Source organism: Cynocephalus volans, chromosome 7 (genome assembly GCF_027409185.1).
Source record: "Cynocephalus volans isolate mCynVol1 chromosome 7, mCynVol1.pri, whole genome shotgun sequence".
Classification (NCBI taxonomy): Eukaryota; Metazoa; Chordata; class Mammalia; order Dermoptera; family Cynocephalidae; genus Cynocephalus; species Cynocephalus volans.
In genome coordinates, this window is record NC_084466.1 from 78,956,566 (window position 1) to 78,974,632 (window position 18,067).

The 18,067-nt window shown below is 36.7% G+C and overlaps 1 protein-coding gene across 1 annotated transcript in view; it reads right to left on the bottom strand.

Moving 5' to 3' along the window:
• Positions 1–18,067, bottom strand: part of B3GLCT (beta 3-glucosyltransferase) — a 111,580-nt gene that overhangs the window by 60,119 nt on the left and 33,394 nt on the right. The window contains exons 5-7 of the mRNA XM_063102841.1: positions 8,287–8,363; positions 7,686–7,797; positions 540–676 (exon numbers count right to left, since the gene is read on the bottom strand). Of these exons, the coding sequence (XP_062958911.1) occupies positions 540–676; positions 7,686–7,797; positions 8,287–8,363 (326 nt within the window). The remainder of the gene's footprint in view (positions 1–539; positions 677–7,685; positions 7,798–8,286; positions 8,364–18,067) is intronic.

Below are 18,067 nucleotides of genomic sequence, written 5' to 3' on the forward strand. Positions count from 1 at the left end.
TTCACTTTCCACACCTAACAGAGCCTCACTGCGGTTATACACACAAATAGCTAGGCATGATTACTATCAGTGCCTTCTGCTAGCTGTCCCTACTGCTCAGCCATGTTCACATATGCATGCCCACGCACGTAATTAGCCATCAACCCCGAACCCGAGCATGCTCCCGATTCACTTTCTTACTGGCGATCCAAGTTATACCTACAGCTAACTAGGTCCCTTAACAACAGTGGTGATGCTTCCGTGTGCACAGTGCTCAGAGCAATCACATGCTCTCCCCTTGTCTCACAACTTATTATTTGCTTTATTTTGCAGGTGGATAAGAGGAAGTACAGAGAGATTGAGTGGTTTGTCTGAGGGGACCGATATGTGACAGAGCTGAAGCAAGACCCCCCAGGTCTGTCCAGCTCAACCACATGCTGCCTCTTGCTGAAAAACTAATTTGAGGTCCTGAGATCCATCAGTGACAGTACTCAGCGAAATAAAAGTTAATCTACACACAAAAAAAAAAAAAAAAAAAAAAAAGTCTAAGAAATTCTTACTTGTTTACAAGTGGAATACTAAGGGCCCAGCCAGCAGCAAAGTCTGGATATTTAAAAACCGTAGGATTTTCAGAAAAGGCATAATGGTGAATTATTGTAGATTCTTCATCATGTAATGCTTTTCCTAAAAACCATTCCTGTGGAATAAAGATATGAAATGTCATTTTTTTTAAGAAGCCATTTCATGTAAAACCAAAAAAGTTGTACCATTAACTTTAGTTAATTAAATATCTTGGGTGATAGAGAGCACAGACTATGCATTTCTACAGAATTTGAACAAAAAATATAATTAACACTAGTATGATAATAAATACAAAATAATGTCTATATACAAAAAGTAGTTCAAGATCAGATCACCAGCATGAACAAAATGTTAGTTATTATTATACCACAAATGTACAAAATTGGTATTTTATAGAATACTCCATGTAAAAATTGTTAAGGCAAAAAACCCCCCAAAAAACCCAGTGCTCCCTTATGTTCCACTGAGGTTTTCAAAAAAGGATTTGAAAAATCCCTTCCAGAATCAGTGCCTATTTTATTCATTTATTTATCCACTCATTCAATTAATATTTATTGAGACTCTACCACACACCAGGCAGGGAGATAGAAATTAAGCAAGTAAATAAAGTAACTTCAGATAGTGATTGAAATGTGCTATGATGAAAATAAAACAGAGTGGTGAGGGGCAACCCTGGAAAAAGAGGGAGACCTCATATGATGTAGCAAATGAACTGAGATGAAATAACATCAAGGAACCAGCTATCCAAAAATCTGGAGAACAGTCAAGGCAGTTAAAGCAAAGTCCCTGAGGTGGGAAAAAGCCTGATATACTCAGTGAAAAAAGAAATCTAGTGTGGCTAAAGCATACTGGGTGTGGGGAAGACGGTATGTGTAGAGAATTCATAAAACAAATGTACCTCACAGGGCCTGGTTTTCCAAAGCCTTGCAGTTTCAAATATTGACCTTGCAAGGACAGGAAATTTTCCTGAGGCTAAAAGTCTCTGGTGTGAGATAAAGATTTGTGGCACAGCAAGGTTGCTGGCTCAAAGACAGACTAGTTACTGATTGTTATGTAAAGATACTGAGAAACTGCTAGAGGGAGAAGGAATGTTTGCTAAACCAAGCCTTTGTTAGTGGATCACTTAATTGCCTAACAGAATGTCATCTGACTTGTTTTTACTGAATGTTACCAGCTTCTATTGTAAAACTTGTTAAACTGTACTTAGCAAAACCCCACCTTGGAATAAATGACATAATCTATGAAAAAACAAAACAAAACAAAACAAAAAACCCCACCTATGTCTCTTCCTGTAACTTCTTGGTCTGGAGAATAAATGCAGGAAGAGAACCCCAATTTGTGGTTAATTTCCCAAATGGAAGAAATGCCTCGCACTTGAGGAAGTTCTGGGATATTCACCCCTTTCTGGGGCTTCTCACTGCTCAAAAGAGATGGGCTTTGAGTAATCTTTGGCGGCTCCATCACCCAGGGGAAAAGGGGGTGACAAATCCGTGGGAGGCAAAGCAACAAGTATGAAAGAGAGGCAGAAGCAGATCAGGGTGGGTTTTACATACCAGAGGAAAGGAGTGCAGACTTTATTCTAAGTGCAATGATAGACTTCCACTTCTGTCCACAACAGAATAGCCTGGATCAGAACTACTCTCCCACTGAGAACAAGTGGAAATGCTGGAGAAATTACATAAAGCCAATGATTAAAGACACCAGAAAACAACAAAGTCAGGTAAGACATAAAGGGCTAAGATCCCAGAATGGGAAAGCCCATCCATGTGGGCCCCATATTGGCCTCTTCTTTCCTTCAAGGAATTTGCTGGTTTCCAAAGCTACAAATAGCACACAGCAGAAAGCAGCAGCTGGGGACTTCTGCAGTCCCACTGGGCTGAGAAGACAAAGGTTGGAGCTAGAGACTGTCAAGGAGGCAGAGATTTAAGAGCATCCCAGAGAAATGAGCCCAAGATTCGGCATGCAATTTGCCCTCAACTACCTAGGCTGCATGAAAACCAAGGGTAAACACAAGAACCAAGTAGAAAGCAGTAGCAGAAAGGCTAAAACGCTGAGCAAAGCCTTCAGCAGCTTTATGGTGCCAGGGAGAGCAAGGCTGGAGTTTAGGGTCTGCTAGGAATGAAAGGGTTCTAGGAATAAGGGCAGTCTGTAAATATCATCCACAGCCTTCTTAATTTTTCACATAAAATATCTGATAATTAGTCAAAGATTACCAGGCAGGGAAAGAAGTAAGACCAGACCAAAAACAGAGAAAAAGTGAAACACAGAAAGAGATACACAGATAAATCAGATTTTGCAGTTATCAAACAAGACTTTTAAATAACTATGATTAATATACTAATATACTTAAGAAAATAGACAAAAAGATCAAAAATTGTACCAAAGTACTAGAATTTAAAAACAACAGTCATATGGAAATTCTAAAACTGAATAATACAAGAACTAAAGTTAGAAATTCAAAAGGATATTAAACACAATAGAAGAGATTAGTAATATAGAAGGCAAGTCTGTAAAAAATATCCAGACTGACACATGAAAAGGAAAACAAAACAGAAGAGTTTAAAGCAATATGAAACAGCGAAAAGGTCTAAAACACATGAAGTTGGAAACCAAGAATAGAAGGGGAGAGGAAATGGAACTAAAGCAATACTTGAAGAAATACAGGCTTAGAATTTTCTAAAACTGACAAAAATCATCAAGCTATAGATTCAGGAAGCTCTCTAAACTCTACACAGGACAAATACAGTCATGCATCACTTAACAATGGTGATACGTCCTGAGAAATGCATTGTTAGGCAATTCTGTTGTTGTGTGAACATCACAGAGTGTACTTACTCAAACCTAACTGGTATAGCCTGCTACACACCTAGGCTATATGATATACCCATTAATATCTTTTGGGACCACCATTGTATGCGCAGTCTGTCATGGACTGAAACACTGCTATGCAGTGCATGACTATACATATAAGTACCGCGTGCTAACCGATTGCGCCACTGGAGCTTCAGTGCATGACTATACAAAGAAAACCACATGTAGGCACATAATGGTAAAACTGATGAAAACCAAAGATAGAGAACATCTTAAAAGCACCTGGGGTGGGGGTGTGAGGGAGTGGGGAGAGTATACATATTTCTTTCAAAGGAACAAAAACAAGACATACAATTGACTTTTCAACAGAAATAATGAAAAGTGAAAGACATATTTACAGTGACGGAAGAAAATTACTGCCAACCTAGAATGCTATACCCAGCGAAAATATCTTAGGTGGAATGGGAAACTACTGGCAGTTTATGAGCAGGTGAGTGATATGATCTGAATTACAGAGGGGCTGGATTATTAGATTGGCAAGAGTAGAAACCAGGAGAACAGTTAGGAGGCTCTAGTAATGGTCAACGCAAGATTTGATGGTGGCCTGGACCACAGTGGTAGTATTCATATGGAAAATAGATAGATAAGAGATATATGATAGAAGTAGAACCAGCTGGACTTGGCAATACAGAGTTGAAGTAAAAAGAGAAATCAATCACGAGCCCTAGGTCTTTTATATGCTCTACAAGATAGACAGTGATGCCACTTCTGAGAAGAGGAGGACTGCAGATGGACGAAGTTTAGAAGGATATGAAGAGTTTGGTTTTGAACATGTTGCATCTGAGGTTCCCATTAGAAGGCAGAGGTGTTACGCAGGCAGTCGGATGCAGGAGGAGGGAGCACACAGCTCATTCCCCACAAGCTTCACACTCTGCTCACATGTGACCTACCTGACCAGTACTCCTTGAACACCCTACACAGAGCAGTAAGCCCTCCCCTGGTATATCTTCATCCCCTTATTCTGCTCTATTTTTCTCCATAGCACTTATTATCACTTGACACATTACATATTGATTTGCATTTCTGCTTATTACCTATCTCCCCCGAAACAAGAATATCACCTCCTTGCAGGCAGGGATGTTGTCCGTTTTGTTCACAACTGTCTCCTCAGTACACCTAACATGTAATGGGGGCTCAACAGCTATTTCTTAAATGAATGGAGCAAGCCCAGGAGAGATCTGAAAGGCAACTCCCTGTCGAAAAAACTAAAGCATATAATTTAAATCAAATACTCTAAGTCCTAAAAGTTTAAATATTTTCCGTCTTATCCTTCCACTGCCACCTCACTCTCTACTCCTTATCAGAATATAAAAGCAGGAGGGTACTGTACCTAAGTACTCTTAGGAATTTCTAAAGAGCCTTACTCTGCTTGTGGCTGTATCCCAAATATCTCCCAGAGTCCTAGTTTTGGTCAGTTCAGCAACAGATTATAACTAAACATGTGTGACAGTCATTAACGTAACTGTATGTTTAGATTCACAGATACACATGATAACTTTCTTCTGGATACTTTGCCTATGGATATATTAAGTCATTACCAGGTGAAAAGAATGCCCAGAAATGACCAAGGCAAATGACCTCCGCTTGAGATAAAAAAGTCAACATTTTTTATTTAAAAAATCAATAATATAGGTCTTTATCAAACTACTAAACCTTAACCAGTGTGAAAACCACATTTAACATGCCATGTCAATATAGCCTGTAGAAGGAAAATAAAAACCTCAGTATATTTTGGCATCTTTCTTACTAATCTCTCACTATTGAAACCTCCTGTTCCAAACATGATCATATTCAAAACATGTTATGTTTTATCTCCTAACTGCAGTGTTCAGCTACTATACAATATACGAATATAAGGTTGTTTTTCACTATTTTGTTCAGGTTATACTGTAAGTTACTTTAAGCAAGAAATTAATATAAAATCTCTGGGAAGAGTCACTCCCCCCCATCTTTCTTAACTTTCTTAATGGCTTCATGAAAAGGACAATTATAATCAAGACAAACTTTAAAAGAATATCTCAGACAATGTTCTACTAGTATCTTAGAATTACTGTTTACCAGCACCTGTGATTCACCTCTATTAAATATAGATTTAAAAAGTCAACACATTTCATCAATTACACACATATAAAAAGCATATTGTGGGAAAAAAGGAAAAACTTCAAACAAGAAATGAAAATTCATAGTAATCACCTAGGAAGGCAGTTTAACAAAGATTTACATTTAAAATATTACGTAATAGTATAAATTTGCATTAGTAAGGATGACTGAAAGATACTAAGAAAAAACCATCAAAATCAAACAAAATGCTTAAACCCTAACACTTTAAATAATTATTATTTTAATATAGCTTATTTGTATCAATATCAAAGCCAAGTTTGCTTTATATACTTTTCCCTAAGATTTCAAATGGCAGGGGGAGAAACCACACTCGTCTGAGCTAGCTTAGACATTATTCTTATTCCTTAATGCTAGATTCAAAAGAAATAAAGCATCTTAAATTTTTTTTTTTTCACATGGCAGAGTTCAGGAATGAGGGGGGAAAGACTCATTTTACCTCTGTTTTGTACTTTTTCATGAACTTGCTTTGAACTTTTAAATTTATCATTCCAATTTTCATTAAAAAACACAATGAGTCACCATCTTCTGTACAGAATTAGAGCTATGGATAATGGAAAAATAATCTCCAGGTGAAATGAACACTAGGAGGATGTTAAAACTCCTACAACCTAAAAAAGATTTGGGAGTTTTTCTCACGTCAAAAGGAAACATAAAAGCCTAACAAATGGTTTACATCAAACCTGGCAAAAAGTGCACAGATGCTGGTTACCATCACCTGAAAAGACTCGGTGAGTCAGGTTCATAATTCTTTTCTTCTTTGAAGAAAATATTTTTTGAACCTAGCAACCCTGTCATCCAATTATATCTGTACCTTCCCAGAAATCAAAAGCATGAAGAGAAATCATAATGGATCCTTCCAGCATTTAAAGATCATCAAAAGCAGCAGTTTCGATTACAGTAACAGACTTTCCAGGGTTAGAGACATCAATCTAATGATCATTGTTGCCCAACTTTTTACATCTATACATCAACAAACCAAGCAGGCACCCAGAAGATTGCCTGTCATTCCCTCTACCCTCATTAAAGCTGATTCATTTCTGGACTGGGTGCCAGGACATGGGTGGTGGGGCAGGTTTCTAGTAGTACCACAAAGGACCAACTCTGCTTATCCCAAGTTTAAAGAATTCCATAAAGTGATCAGATGGTAATCAGGGCTTCTTTCAGAGAACTGGATTAGCCTGATTTACTCTCGCCATAGCTCCAAGGCAGCTCTCTAAACCTACTGAGCCTTTGAACGCAGCCCAGCAGAAAAGCTGATATCACAGGGTTATACAGTCGTTTGCAAATATTCAGTGTCCACCTACTAAGTTTTTAACACTCTGCTCAGGGCTAGAGATTTGGAGGTAAACAAGATCCAGTTGCTATACCAAATCCACACAAAATAAAGTAAGATTTGAAAATATGAAACAGTAGAGAACTTCACTGTTTCCCTTCTCGCCTCCATTCCTGCTCAAATGGTGTTCCTCCCGCCTGCTACACCCTTTCTCTCCTGCTACACCCTCTTTCTCTCCTGCTAACTCCTACTCATCCTACAGGACTCAGATTAAATGTTATTTGCTGTCCTGATCTTGCCAGATTAGGTTCAACGCCCCTGTTATTTGCTTCTAACAGCACCCTATGTTTCCCTTATCACTGATGTGTTACTTTTAGCCATAATCACTTCTCTAATGCTCTGTCCCCCCTTGCTATTCTAAACCAGCCATGCAGTCAGGATACTTACCTTGTTTTGTTCTAGTCCCTGCCATCCATAGTGCCCAATACATATTTGGTACTCAAAAAATATTCCTATCTAAAATAATATGTGGTCATAGTCTGATAAACAGAAAATCACCAATTTAAGTTTATTTCTAGGGTAAACTGTTTCTGAACTCTGGTTATAGTTTTTTAACTCTGAAATTGCTCACACATAAAATTTTTCACTTAAAATTGCTTATTATATGTTCCATCCCTCTGTAAGCTACTAACTTCAAAGAGAATTACTTAACATAGCTTCCAGATATTCAACTATTATGTCATTCTTTTTCATTTTAAATTAAGTGTTTTTATTAGATTCAAAAACCTGTTAGTCAAAATTAAATCTTCTTGGAAACACTGTTCCAAAAGATAAATATTGGTATTAAAGTTTTATTTACCTTAGATGGGTCATATCTTCTGAGTGTTTCTATAAGTTTTGGGATCTGTATTCTTGTCTCTTCTTCACAGAAGAAAATCCATGATGAATTTCTGCTATATGTTACAGAAAAGCTGACAAAAAGAAATAGGTTATAGTAATCACTTCTATAAAATGAGTTCATAATAAGGTTTAAAACTGATAAGTAGGAAACAGATGAAGGGCATATGGAATGACAAAACATCTAGATTTTTTTTCCACTATATTTTTCTTCAATGTATAAAGTTTCAGCTTATAGAACAGCCAAATACGAATACAGCTAGAGTTCTTAAAGTTAATTTTCTCCATGACAAATTAAAACCCAGAAAACAAATCATTTTCAGATATCGACTTGAAACATTTTATCTTTAAAGAAAGAAGCGTATTTAAAAATAAATGCTAGTCATGATTAAGAAGCAATCATCAAGAAGTCTGGTTAGTGTAGTAATCATAAAAAGTAAAACTCAAATTTACTTCACTTGCTGACTCTGAGGGAAAACACACTCTTCAGAAAACTAAGAAGACTAGGAGTGTTCAGGCAGAAATGTCAGTAGCTTACACATTTTGAGTTACTTTAAACATACTGTGGTAACAACGGAAGTATGGTCCATGCACCTTCCTGCTTGGCCAGCTGATGAAGGAGAAGGACTCTGGGGAGTTCCTGAGAAAACAATGATCAAAGAAGATAAATAAGATTACAACTGACCACTCTAATGAAAAAATAAAAATCCATTTAAAATACAGCTCTTTCTAGAGACCTGACGTGTTACTCTTCATACCACACTTTTTTGTAGTTCTCTTTAGGAGATACTGGCAGTGAAGTATTTCACCTGAACCCATACAACCTCTCCACCAGCCAAGTACACAACAGTGCCCAAGACCTACAAGGAAGGTCTTCAGTGACACTGACCTAACCTGAAATCTACAGATTTGTGGAGGTGACCAGAAGGAAGGAGCCCAGGGAAAATAGTCAGGGATAACTCAGAGGCACAAAACAATTTTTTATTGTACACACAAGGGTGGTCAAAAGTTCACAGAAGTGTGTGTTATTTTTTAATTTTATTTTTCCACTAATATTTTGAAGTACCCTCATACAACTTATGTAACATATGTGAGGTAAAACCCTTTGGCTAAACAAGAGGCTACAATATCCAATCTACCTCACATGAAAAAATATTTTTAGGCCCGGCCCGTGGCTCACTTGGGAGAGTGCGGTTCTGATAACTCCAAGGCCACGGGTTCAGATCCTATACAGGGATGGCGGTTAGCTCACCGGGTGAGCGTGGTGCTGACAACACCAAGTCAAGGGTTAAAAAAAAAAAGAAAAAGTATTTTTAAAGTACTCTAAGAACATTAAAACACAGTGGCAATGAAAACTTTTGGTCTAAATACTAAAAATATAATCCTAAATTACTCAGACAATAATAGGAATAGCATAATTATGGAATTTACAAGTTTATAAACATAGGAGGAATTAAGATTCAGAAATAAGGCACAGTGTGGTTATATAAATATGCACATATACACAGAGATATTAATATTTTTAAAGCTACTAAAAACATAGCATTAGCCCTGAAGAAAAACACTATTTGCTATATTCCAAGTTGTTACAAAAGCCAAAAGTCAGAAATTTCATATCCTGATACGATATGTTTGAACCTCCTCCCCCAGCAAGCTTTATTATATTTTGTTTTACACTAGCTGTGAAACTACATTCCTGGTAACTATTACAGATTATGGAATTTAGAATAAATGCCTAAATATTTGAAATATTTTTGCTATAGCAGCCTTAAAGTTCATATACATTAATTATTTAACAAGAGAATGGTTCTTAATATAAATCTTTGGAATTGAATATCAAATAAGCCTCATTTCTTTCTTTTATGTCATGTTTATTTCAACTTCTGTGTACAAATATAAAATGCAAAAACAGTAATCAGAGATTAAATCAGATAAACAATGTGACATGTTAAAAAGGAAAAGCAAACCTCCAGGCTGAATTAGCAGTTACCCAATATAGTACAATATAAATAATTCAGGGCTTTCCTACTGCTGCTTATGAATTATGCAATAATTTTCATTGTTTTTTAAAAATTGCAAAATAAATATATATATTCATGAAGGGACTATATAAGCAAAAAATCATGTGCAAAGAAACTAATGACATTACTATTTGCATAAAACTTTGAAAAATTATGGGTGAATGCTAATATGAACTAGATAAGAAATATAAGAAATGCTTTTAAGTTTTACATAAAAATAAGTAGCTGATGAGACATAATACAGCAATTAAAATTATGATGAAAACTTCCTAACAATGGAAATGTTTCTAAATGTAAAAACAGACATGATTCCAACAATGGAACAAATTCATATATGAACAGAGAGTGAGGGAAACAGAAAATGAAAATATTTGTGTCAAGATGATAGAATGATGAGATATATACTTTAAAAATCCTTTAATGTAGTCAAAACACAGTTAAGTTTTAAAAAATGAGGGCAAATGAATGCACCTCAAAAATTTACTTGCAAACAAGTATTGCACTTCCTTGTTATAGGATATATATTACTAATATCAACAGGTGTTAACTAGAAAAGTCTTCCTTTTACACTTAGACGGGAACCCCTGCACAAAGGCTGCAAGCACACTCTCCTGGCAGAAATTAGAAGACAGCCTTATGAATAACTTCTGCCACAACAATAAAAATGCAGGAGACAAAAATTTAGTCAATGCAAAGAAGGAATAAAATCCTAGACTGAAATAAACTCTATGGATTACGAGTGGATTAAAATAATTCCTAGCTCCATTTCTTTTTTTTAACTAAATCACATACTGTATTTCATATTTGCTTCAGTTTGTGAACACCGTAACAGCAATCAAGTTTTCTGTCTTTCTATATTTCCAAATAGAAACATTTCAAAAACAAGTATGCCTTGCTGATAACAGACTCCAAATGTGAGTACTCAAAAATAAAAAGAGGGTTCTACCTTGACACTCAGAAATCCGGTTTTGAGTAATTCTTGATTATTACAAATAAATTTGATTCTACTAATCCCCTAAAAAGGCCCAAGAGCTTTTATCATCATACATATACAGACACACACACTCCCATGTATTGGCACCTCTAAGATAATCGAAAAGGTCATAATAAAATAATCTATCAGATGATCTTATCTCAGTGCTTACCCCTTGGAATTACAATAATTCATGTTCTGTCTACCACCACATGATTTAGACCCCCTTAAAGGTGCTGTGTCACTAGCTTATAGCACTTTTAGATGCAAAGAAAGTTTTTTTAATAAGTAGTTAAATGGATAATCAAGAAAGAGTATTCAAATGAAAAATCAAGGAGAAAGAAACTTACATCAATATTAACAAGAGCTGTTTGGAATAAGACATATTAAAGGCTCTCATGCATGCAGCCACTCTGCTGTCAATCTAAATGATGCCTAATCACCCAACCATGCTACTATTTCAAACCTGAAAGATAATGCAAACTTCTATCAATAATGAGATAATACCATAAGAGAGACAAACAAAAAGCTAAAAATACAAACGCTCAAATATGGGTAAATGACAGAAAAGGGAAAGAAGATGAAAAGGTTGATCACAGTAATTTAAACTACTAGTCCAACTCTGTCTCTTTGAATCCAAGTCTACTTTTATTTCCATCATCAGCCCTTGGTATCATAACCACGTTGAAGACAGAGAGCCTACTAGACTTTGTCAGTACTTCCTTTGAACATATTTGTTATCAAAGGCCTATATTTATATTTAAAGTAGTCAACCATCATTGAAAGCAAACAAATTGAAAACCAACATTCTAATTCATTAGTTGGTTCTTATACATATTCATCATTTTCATCTGGGAAAGGGGCTGGATTCCTATGTCACAGCTGAGCGTTCTCAAAATATTTTGAAGATGAAAAAAATCCATCATTCTTGATATGGAGGTAAAATCATTAAAAATTTATATCTAGAAATACTAATTGTATGAATAAAAGAGCTAACATTTGAATACAAATTAAAACAGATGAATATTTAAAATATCATAAATAACTAATTATTCAACAGATTTGGTTTTGAACCACTTTAGTCTTTCTGCCTCTCTCTGGGAAGAACTCCATGCTGCTGATCTCTCCTCATGTCGACAGACTATTTCTCAGCATTTGTCATTTGGCCCTACTGTAATTTAACTTATAAGCCTAGAAGTACCTGGGTTTATGGTCTTATTCAGTCTCATTATTCAGACCAAGTGCTAAATTAGAAAGCAAAAGCTAACACACTTGCTCTGTATTAGGCAAAAGTTCTAAATGACTGAATTCTGTTTTAAGACTGACTAGATCAACTTTATTTCCAAATTCTAACTATTACATAGTCCTTAGGCACTTAACTGAGCTTCTTGCCAACAAATAAATTATGATGAAAATTAACATCTGTTTATTGTTACAATTTCTTCCATAAGAGGTAGGTACAAGTTGTAAGGATAACAGAGATGTGTAATATGCTGTTTGGAACATATATCAGACAGATTTACTAGATTACATGTGATGTTGTAATAACATACCTTCCAGGAATCTGAGTCTGTATTTAAAAAAAAAAAGTTCTAGATACCTGTCTTAATCATTAACTGTCCTTTCCTAACAAAAAAAAATTACCTCATAATTCATAAATTTTATTTGCATAAATTATTTACTTTGAAATATATTACTAAGAACATTTTTATAGCTCATATAAATCTGTTTTAACTGATCATCCATTCACTCAAAAAAGGCAATAAAGCTTAGTGTTTAAGAACCAGATTTCTGGAACCAACGTACTTGCATCTGAATCCTGGCTCTACTTCTTCTGAGCTACGTGACCTTAAGCAAGATCCTCAACCTAGCTGTGGCTCTGTTATCTCGTTCTCTAGGACAGGAATAACGATAGTCATGGGGATCAAGTGAGTTAATAGATGTCAAACACTTGGCATATGGGAAGCAAGTGATGACTATTAACATTATTATTGTGCACTGAACTTACAAAAGAAGAGAACAGAACTTAGGTTATCAGAGGTGGGAAAAGGGGAGGGGAAGGGGAGTAAGGGAAGAATTGGTAAAGGGCTATAAAAATTGATTACATTGTATAATGTTGAATATAATAATTATCCTGATTTGAACATCACATATTAAACACAGGTCTTGATATTCAATGCTGTACCCCACAGATATGTACAATCAACTATGTCCCAATTAAAAAAATATTATTATTGATTTTACAATATTTGTTGAGCAATTAATATGTGCCCGGCACTGTACTAGGAACACAGTAATGCTATGAAAAGACAGGTAGAGTGCCTGCCCTCTTGGATCTCACGTTCTAATGAGGGAGACACAGGCAATAAGCAAGTAAATCTACAATATCACGTCAGGGATAACTGCCATAAGGAAATAAAGCCAGGTAAGAAGACAGAGTGAACAGGACACTGTTTACTAACAGACAATGATCAGCTGCACAGGTGATTATGGCCCCACCTGTGAGTCAGGCAGCAGCAAAGCAGAGAGAATAGCTTTGGAGCCTGGATCCACTATTTATTGGTGATGTGAGAATGGGCAAGTCAATCTCTCTCTGCCTCTGCTGCCTCTCTGCAACACGGGAAGAGTAACAGTGACTAATGCATAGAGTTAAGTAAGCCGATACTTGAAAACAGCACAGCACAGTGCATCAATATGAGTACTAAATAAAACAGTGGAGATGTGCACTCAGTAAAAGTCAGCTATGATTACTGCTTACAGTTTCCAACCCAGGTTCCAAACCCTGGCCCCATGAACTAGATGTCACACTAGTCACTCAAACGTCAACTCTCCAAACATGAATTAGTCATCTTAGCTCACAGAGCAGCAGCTCATCTTCCTTTTCTTCATCCACGCACTAATGCTCAGTGAGACCCACAATTTACTGCCTCTGCGAATGGTATTCCTCACAGCTGCCAAGGCAGTAGTCTAGCAAACTCTTACTGTTTCTTCAAGAGTTATTTAGCTCAAACGCCATAACAAAGCCTTCACTTAGCAATTCCAGGCAGGGCTGGAGGTTTCTTCCTTGCCTGCCTGTGTTTTCACAGAGCCATGATTGTATTGATGGATGCACCAGTTTAACTGCTGAAATGGCCTGGTCCCCACTAGAATAAGCCTTCTAGAGGGCAGGCACCATTTTCAGCATCAGGCACAGTGCATGGCACAGTCCACAGTAACCCACATGCTAGAGGGGCCACTCTGCTGGGCACCACACAACAGCATACCACCGCATGCACACCTGCCACCTCTGCACACTTGCACACGCTAGTTCTTCACTTGGTGCCCACTGTCACCACTAGACACTGGACACTGATGTCACTACCAGAGGAGGGAGTTCTAAAGCAACCTGCTTCTTTGGGTCCTGACTCCAGACTCAAAACCCTGTGTGGCAACATCCAACTGGTCACGCTGGATCACACACCCCGTCCCCTGAGCTCAGAAGACAAGCATCTGGCCCCTGACCTCATTAGTGGGCCATGCTCCAGCTCCATCCAGACTCACACAGGGTAGACTTCTCCAGGACAGAGAAGGGGTTCAAATGCTAGACAACCAAAAAGAGACAAATGTTCATGACATGGCCTTCCAAATAGTGTGAAGATTTCATTATTGCTGAGCAACCCCAGCCCTGGGTTTTTGTTTTGTTGTCTTTTTTTTTTTTGTGACCGGTAAGGGGATTGCAACCCTTGGCTTGGTGTCGTCCGCACCAAGCTCAGCCAGTGAGCGCACCGGCCATCCCTATATAGGATCCGAACCTGTGGCCTCGGTGCTCCCAGCACTGCACTCTCCCGAGTGAGCCACGGGTTCGGCCCCAGCCCTGGGTCTTAATGCTCCATTTCCTGTGGTGCAAGGCTTATACTATGTAAAGACATGCAAAAAAGATGTTTCTCCCTGACTTGATCATTACACATTATATACATGTATTAAAATGTGACTCTGTGCACCATAAACAAATGCAATCAATACTTTTCAATTAAAAAATAAACAAATTCAAAAAAGAAAAAGATGTTCCAAGAATGCTAGTTGTACATGAGGATAAGGACAGTGTCATTTCAGGGAAATAAAAAAAAAAATTCTATTTTCTCCTGGGGCATCTTACCCAGACTCTTGCACAAAGTAAATATTCAATAGATATTTATTAAATGAATAGATGAATAAATTCTTATTCAACAGGAATGTAATAAAGCCTCCAGCTTAGTAAATAACTTAATATGATTACTTAATGCCTATCAATTTCTCCCCCCAAAATAAATTTTTAGTAAGTAATTATGCATCCAATAACTTCCACCTGAAAATTTTAGTGATAGTACCAAAAAGCTAAAGCAATACATCACACTCAAGACTCTCAAAGCCAACCTTTTAATGAAGTATCTCACACTGTGTCCCTGCCAATAAAAAAAATTCTAAAAATAGAAAACACAAGCCCATCTTTCTCAGGCTTCTTTGCAGTAATCTATGAAAGGCTTTGCTACCTTTCCTGGCTTATCTTATGGACATGAAGTCTTTTTATTTTTTTATTGAAACCTAATTGATTGTACATGTCTGTAGGGTACAGAGTTGAATATCAATACCTGTGTGCAATGTGTGATGCTCAAGTCAGGATAATGAGTATATTCAACATTATACAATGTAATCATTTTTCATGACCCTTTATCAATTTCTCCCTAACCCACCTTCCCTCTCACCCTTTCCCACCTCTGGTAACCTCAGTTCTGCTCCCTCCTTTGGAAATTCAATATATTATTGTGATTGTTGTATCTTTCTTTTTTTTTATTGTTTTTTTTTTTTTAGCTGCCACTTATGAGTGAGTACATGCAGTATTTCTCTGTGCCTTGCTTATTTCACTTAACATAATTTTCTCTAAGTTCTTTTGTATTGTTTTGAAAGGCAGAATTTAATTCATTTTTATGGCAGAGTAGTACACCACTATGTAAATAGACAACATTTTCCTTATCCAGTCATACAACCATGGACATTTAGATTGTTTCCAACACTTGGCTATCATAGTTAGAGCTGCAATAAACATGGGAGTACAGGTATCCCTATGGACATGATGATTTCCATTCCTTCGGGTATATACCCAGCAGTGGGATTGCTAGATCGTATGGCAATTCTATCTGTAGTTGTTTGAGGAACCTCCATACCTTTTTCCATAATGGCTGCACTAATTTACAGTCCTACCAACAGTGTAGGAAGGTTCCCGTTTCTCAACATCATCACCAGCATTTGTTATTCTGTCTTTTTGAGATAATGGCCAGTGTGACTGGCATGAGATGGTATCTCAGTGTAGTTTTGATTTGCATTTCCCTGATGCTGAGTGATGGTGAGGATTTTTTCAGGTATCTGTTGGCCATGTATACATCTTCCTTTGAAAAATGCCTACTCAGCTCCTTTGCCCATTTTTTAACTGGGTTACTTGTTTTTTTGTTAAGTTGCTCGAGGTCCTTGTACCTTCTGGATATTAATCCCTTATCAGATGCATAGTTTGCGAATATTTCCTCTCATTCTGTAGGTTGTCTTTTGGCTCTGTTAATTGTTTCTTTTGCTGTGCAGAAGCTTTTAGTTTGATATAATCCCATGTGTTTATTTTTCCTGTTGTTGCCTCTGCTTTTGGGGTCTTATTCAGGAAATCTTTGCCCAATCCTACTTCTTGAAGTAGGACTTTCCTCTATGTTTTCTTTTAGGCATTTTATAGTTTCAGGTCTTATATTTAAGTCTTAAATCCATTTTGAGTTGATTTTGGCATATAAGGAGAGGTATGGATCTAGTTTCATTCTTCTACATACGGATTCCAGTTTCCCCAGCACCATTTACTGAAAAGGCGGTCTTTTCCCCAATGTATGCTCTTGGTGCCTTTGTTAAAGATTAGTTAGCTATAAATATGTGGGTTGATTTATGGGTTCTCTGTTCCATTGGTCTTAGTGTCTGTTTTTATGCCAGCATCATGCTGATTTGGTTATTATAGCTTTGTAGTATAATTTGAAGTCAGGTAATGTTATGTCTCTGGCTTTTCTTTTTTTTTTTCTCAAGATTGCTTTGGCTATTCAGGGTCTTTTATTGTTCCATATGAATGTTAGCATTTTTTTTTTTCTATTTCTGTGAAGAATATCATTCGTATTTTGATAGGGATTGCATTGAATCTATAGATAGCTTTGGGTAGTATGGACATTTTCACAATGTTAATTCTTCCAATCTAAGAACATGGAATGTCTTTCCATCTTTTTGTGTCCTCTAATTTCTTTCAACAGTGATTTGTAGTACTTGTTACAGAGATCTTTTCCCTCTTGGTTAAATTGATTCCTAGGTTTTTGGGTGTTTTTTTTTTTTTTTTTTTTTTTTTTTTTGGTGACTGTTATAAATGGGCTAGCTTTTTTATTTCTTTTTCTGCTAGTTCACTGTTAGAGTATAAAAACACTACTTATTTTTGCATGTTGATTTTGTATCCCAAAACTTTACTGAAATCGTTTATCAGCTCTAAGAGTTTTTTGGTAGAGTCTTCAGTTTTTTCTATATATAGAATCATGTCATCTGCAAACAGGGACAGTTAGACTTTGTCTTTTCAAATATTTCTTTCTTTTGCCTGATTGCTCTGGCTAGTATTTTTAATACTATGTCAAATAGGAGTGGTGAGAGTGGGCATCTTTGTTGTGTTCTTGTTCTTGAAGGAAAAGCTTTCAGCTTTTCTCCATTCAGGATGATACTGGCAGTGGGTTTGTTGTACATGGCTTTTATTGTGTTGAGATATTTTCCTTCTATAACTAATTTTCTGAGAGTCTTTATCATGAAGGGATGTTGAGGTCTTTTTAAACTAATGAGCCAAGCCCCAACTAACTCTTCTCAAGAAAACAGTGATTTCCAAACCTTTCTGCAAACAAGCAAGAATAGTTTATTTGTACGGTTGAGGTTCTGCCAGGTTTTAAATAAATTTGTAGTCTTATACAAAAGAAGGCAATGGGATTTGAAGTGTCCGTTCTCTTCAAAATTTATATACTTGGGGGTGGAGAGAGTAAAGAAGTTCGTAAGCAGCTAGGTTAGCCCCATTTAGCCGAAAGCAGGAAATGTAATCCAACATCTGCCACCCATCTGCCCCCTGTAAAAACCAAGCAAATGAACAACAACAAAATGCTTTAAGCAACCCCTGCTTCTGAATTTTTTTTCTGTATTTGCAGATTGCCTTTAAAAATAGAAGCATGATTTATCTGTGGTTCTGGCCATTTCTCAGCTCCTGCCTTTATTCTAAACTCTGTCCTGTCCCTCTCCCTAAGAACTCTTCCTGCAGTGGCTTACTTCCTTGGTCCCCCATCCAAAGCAATT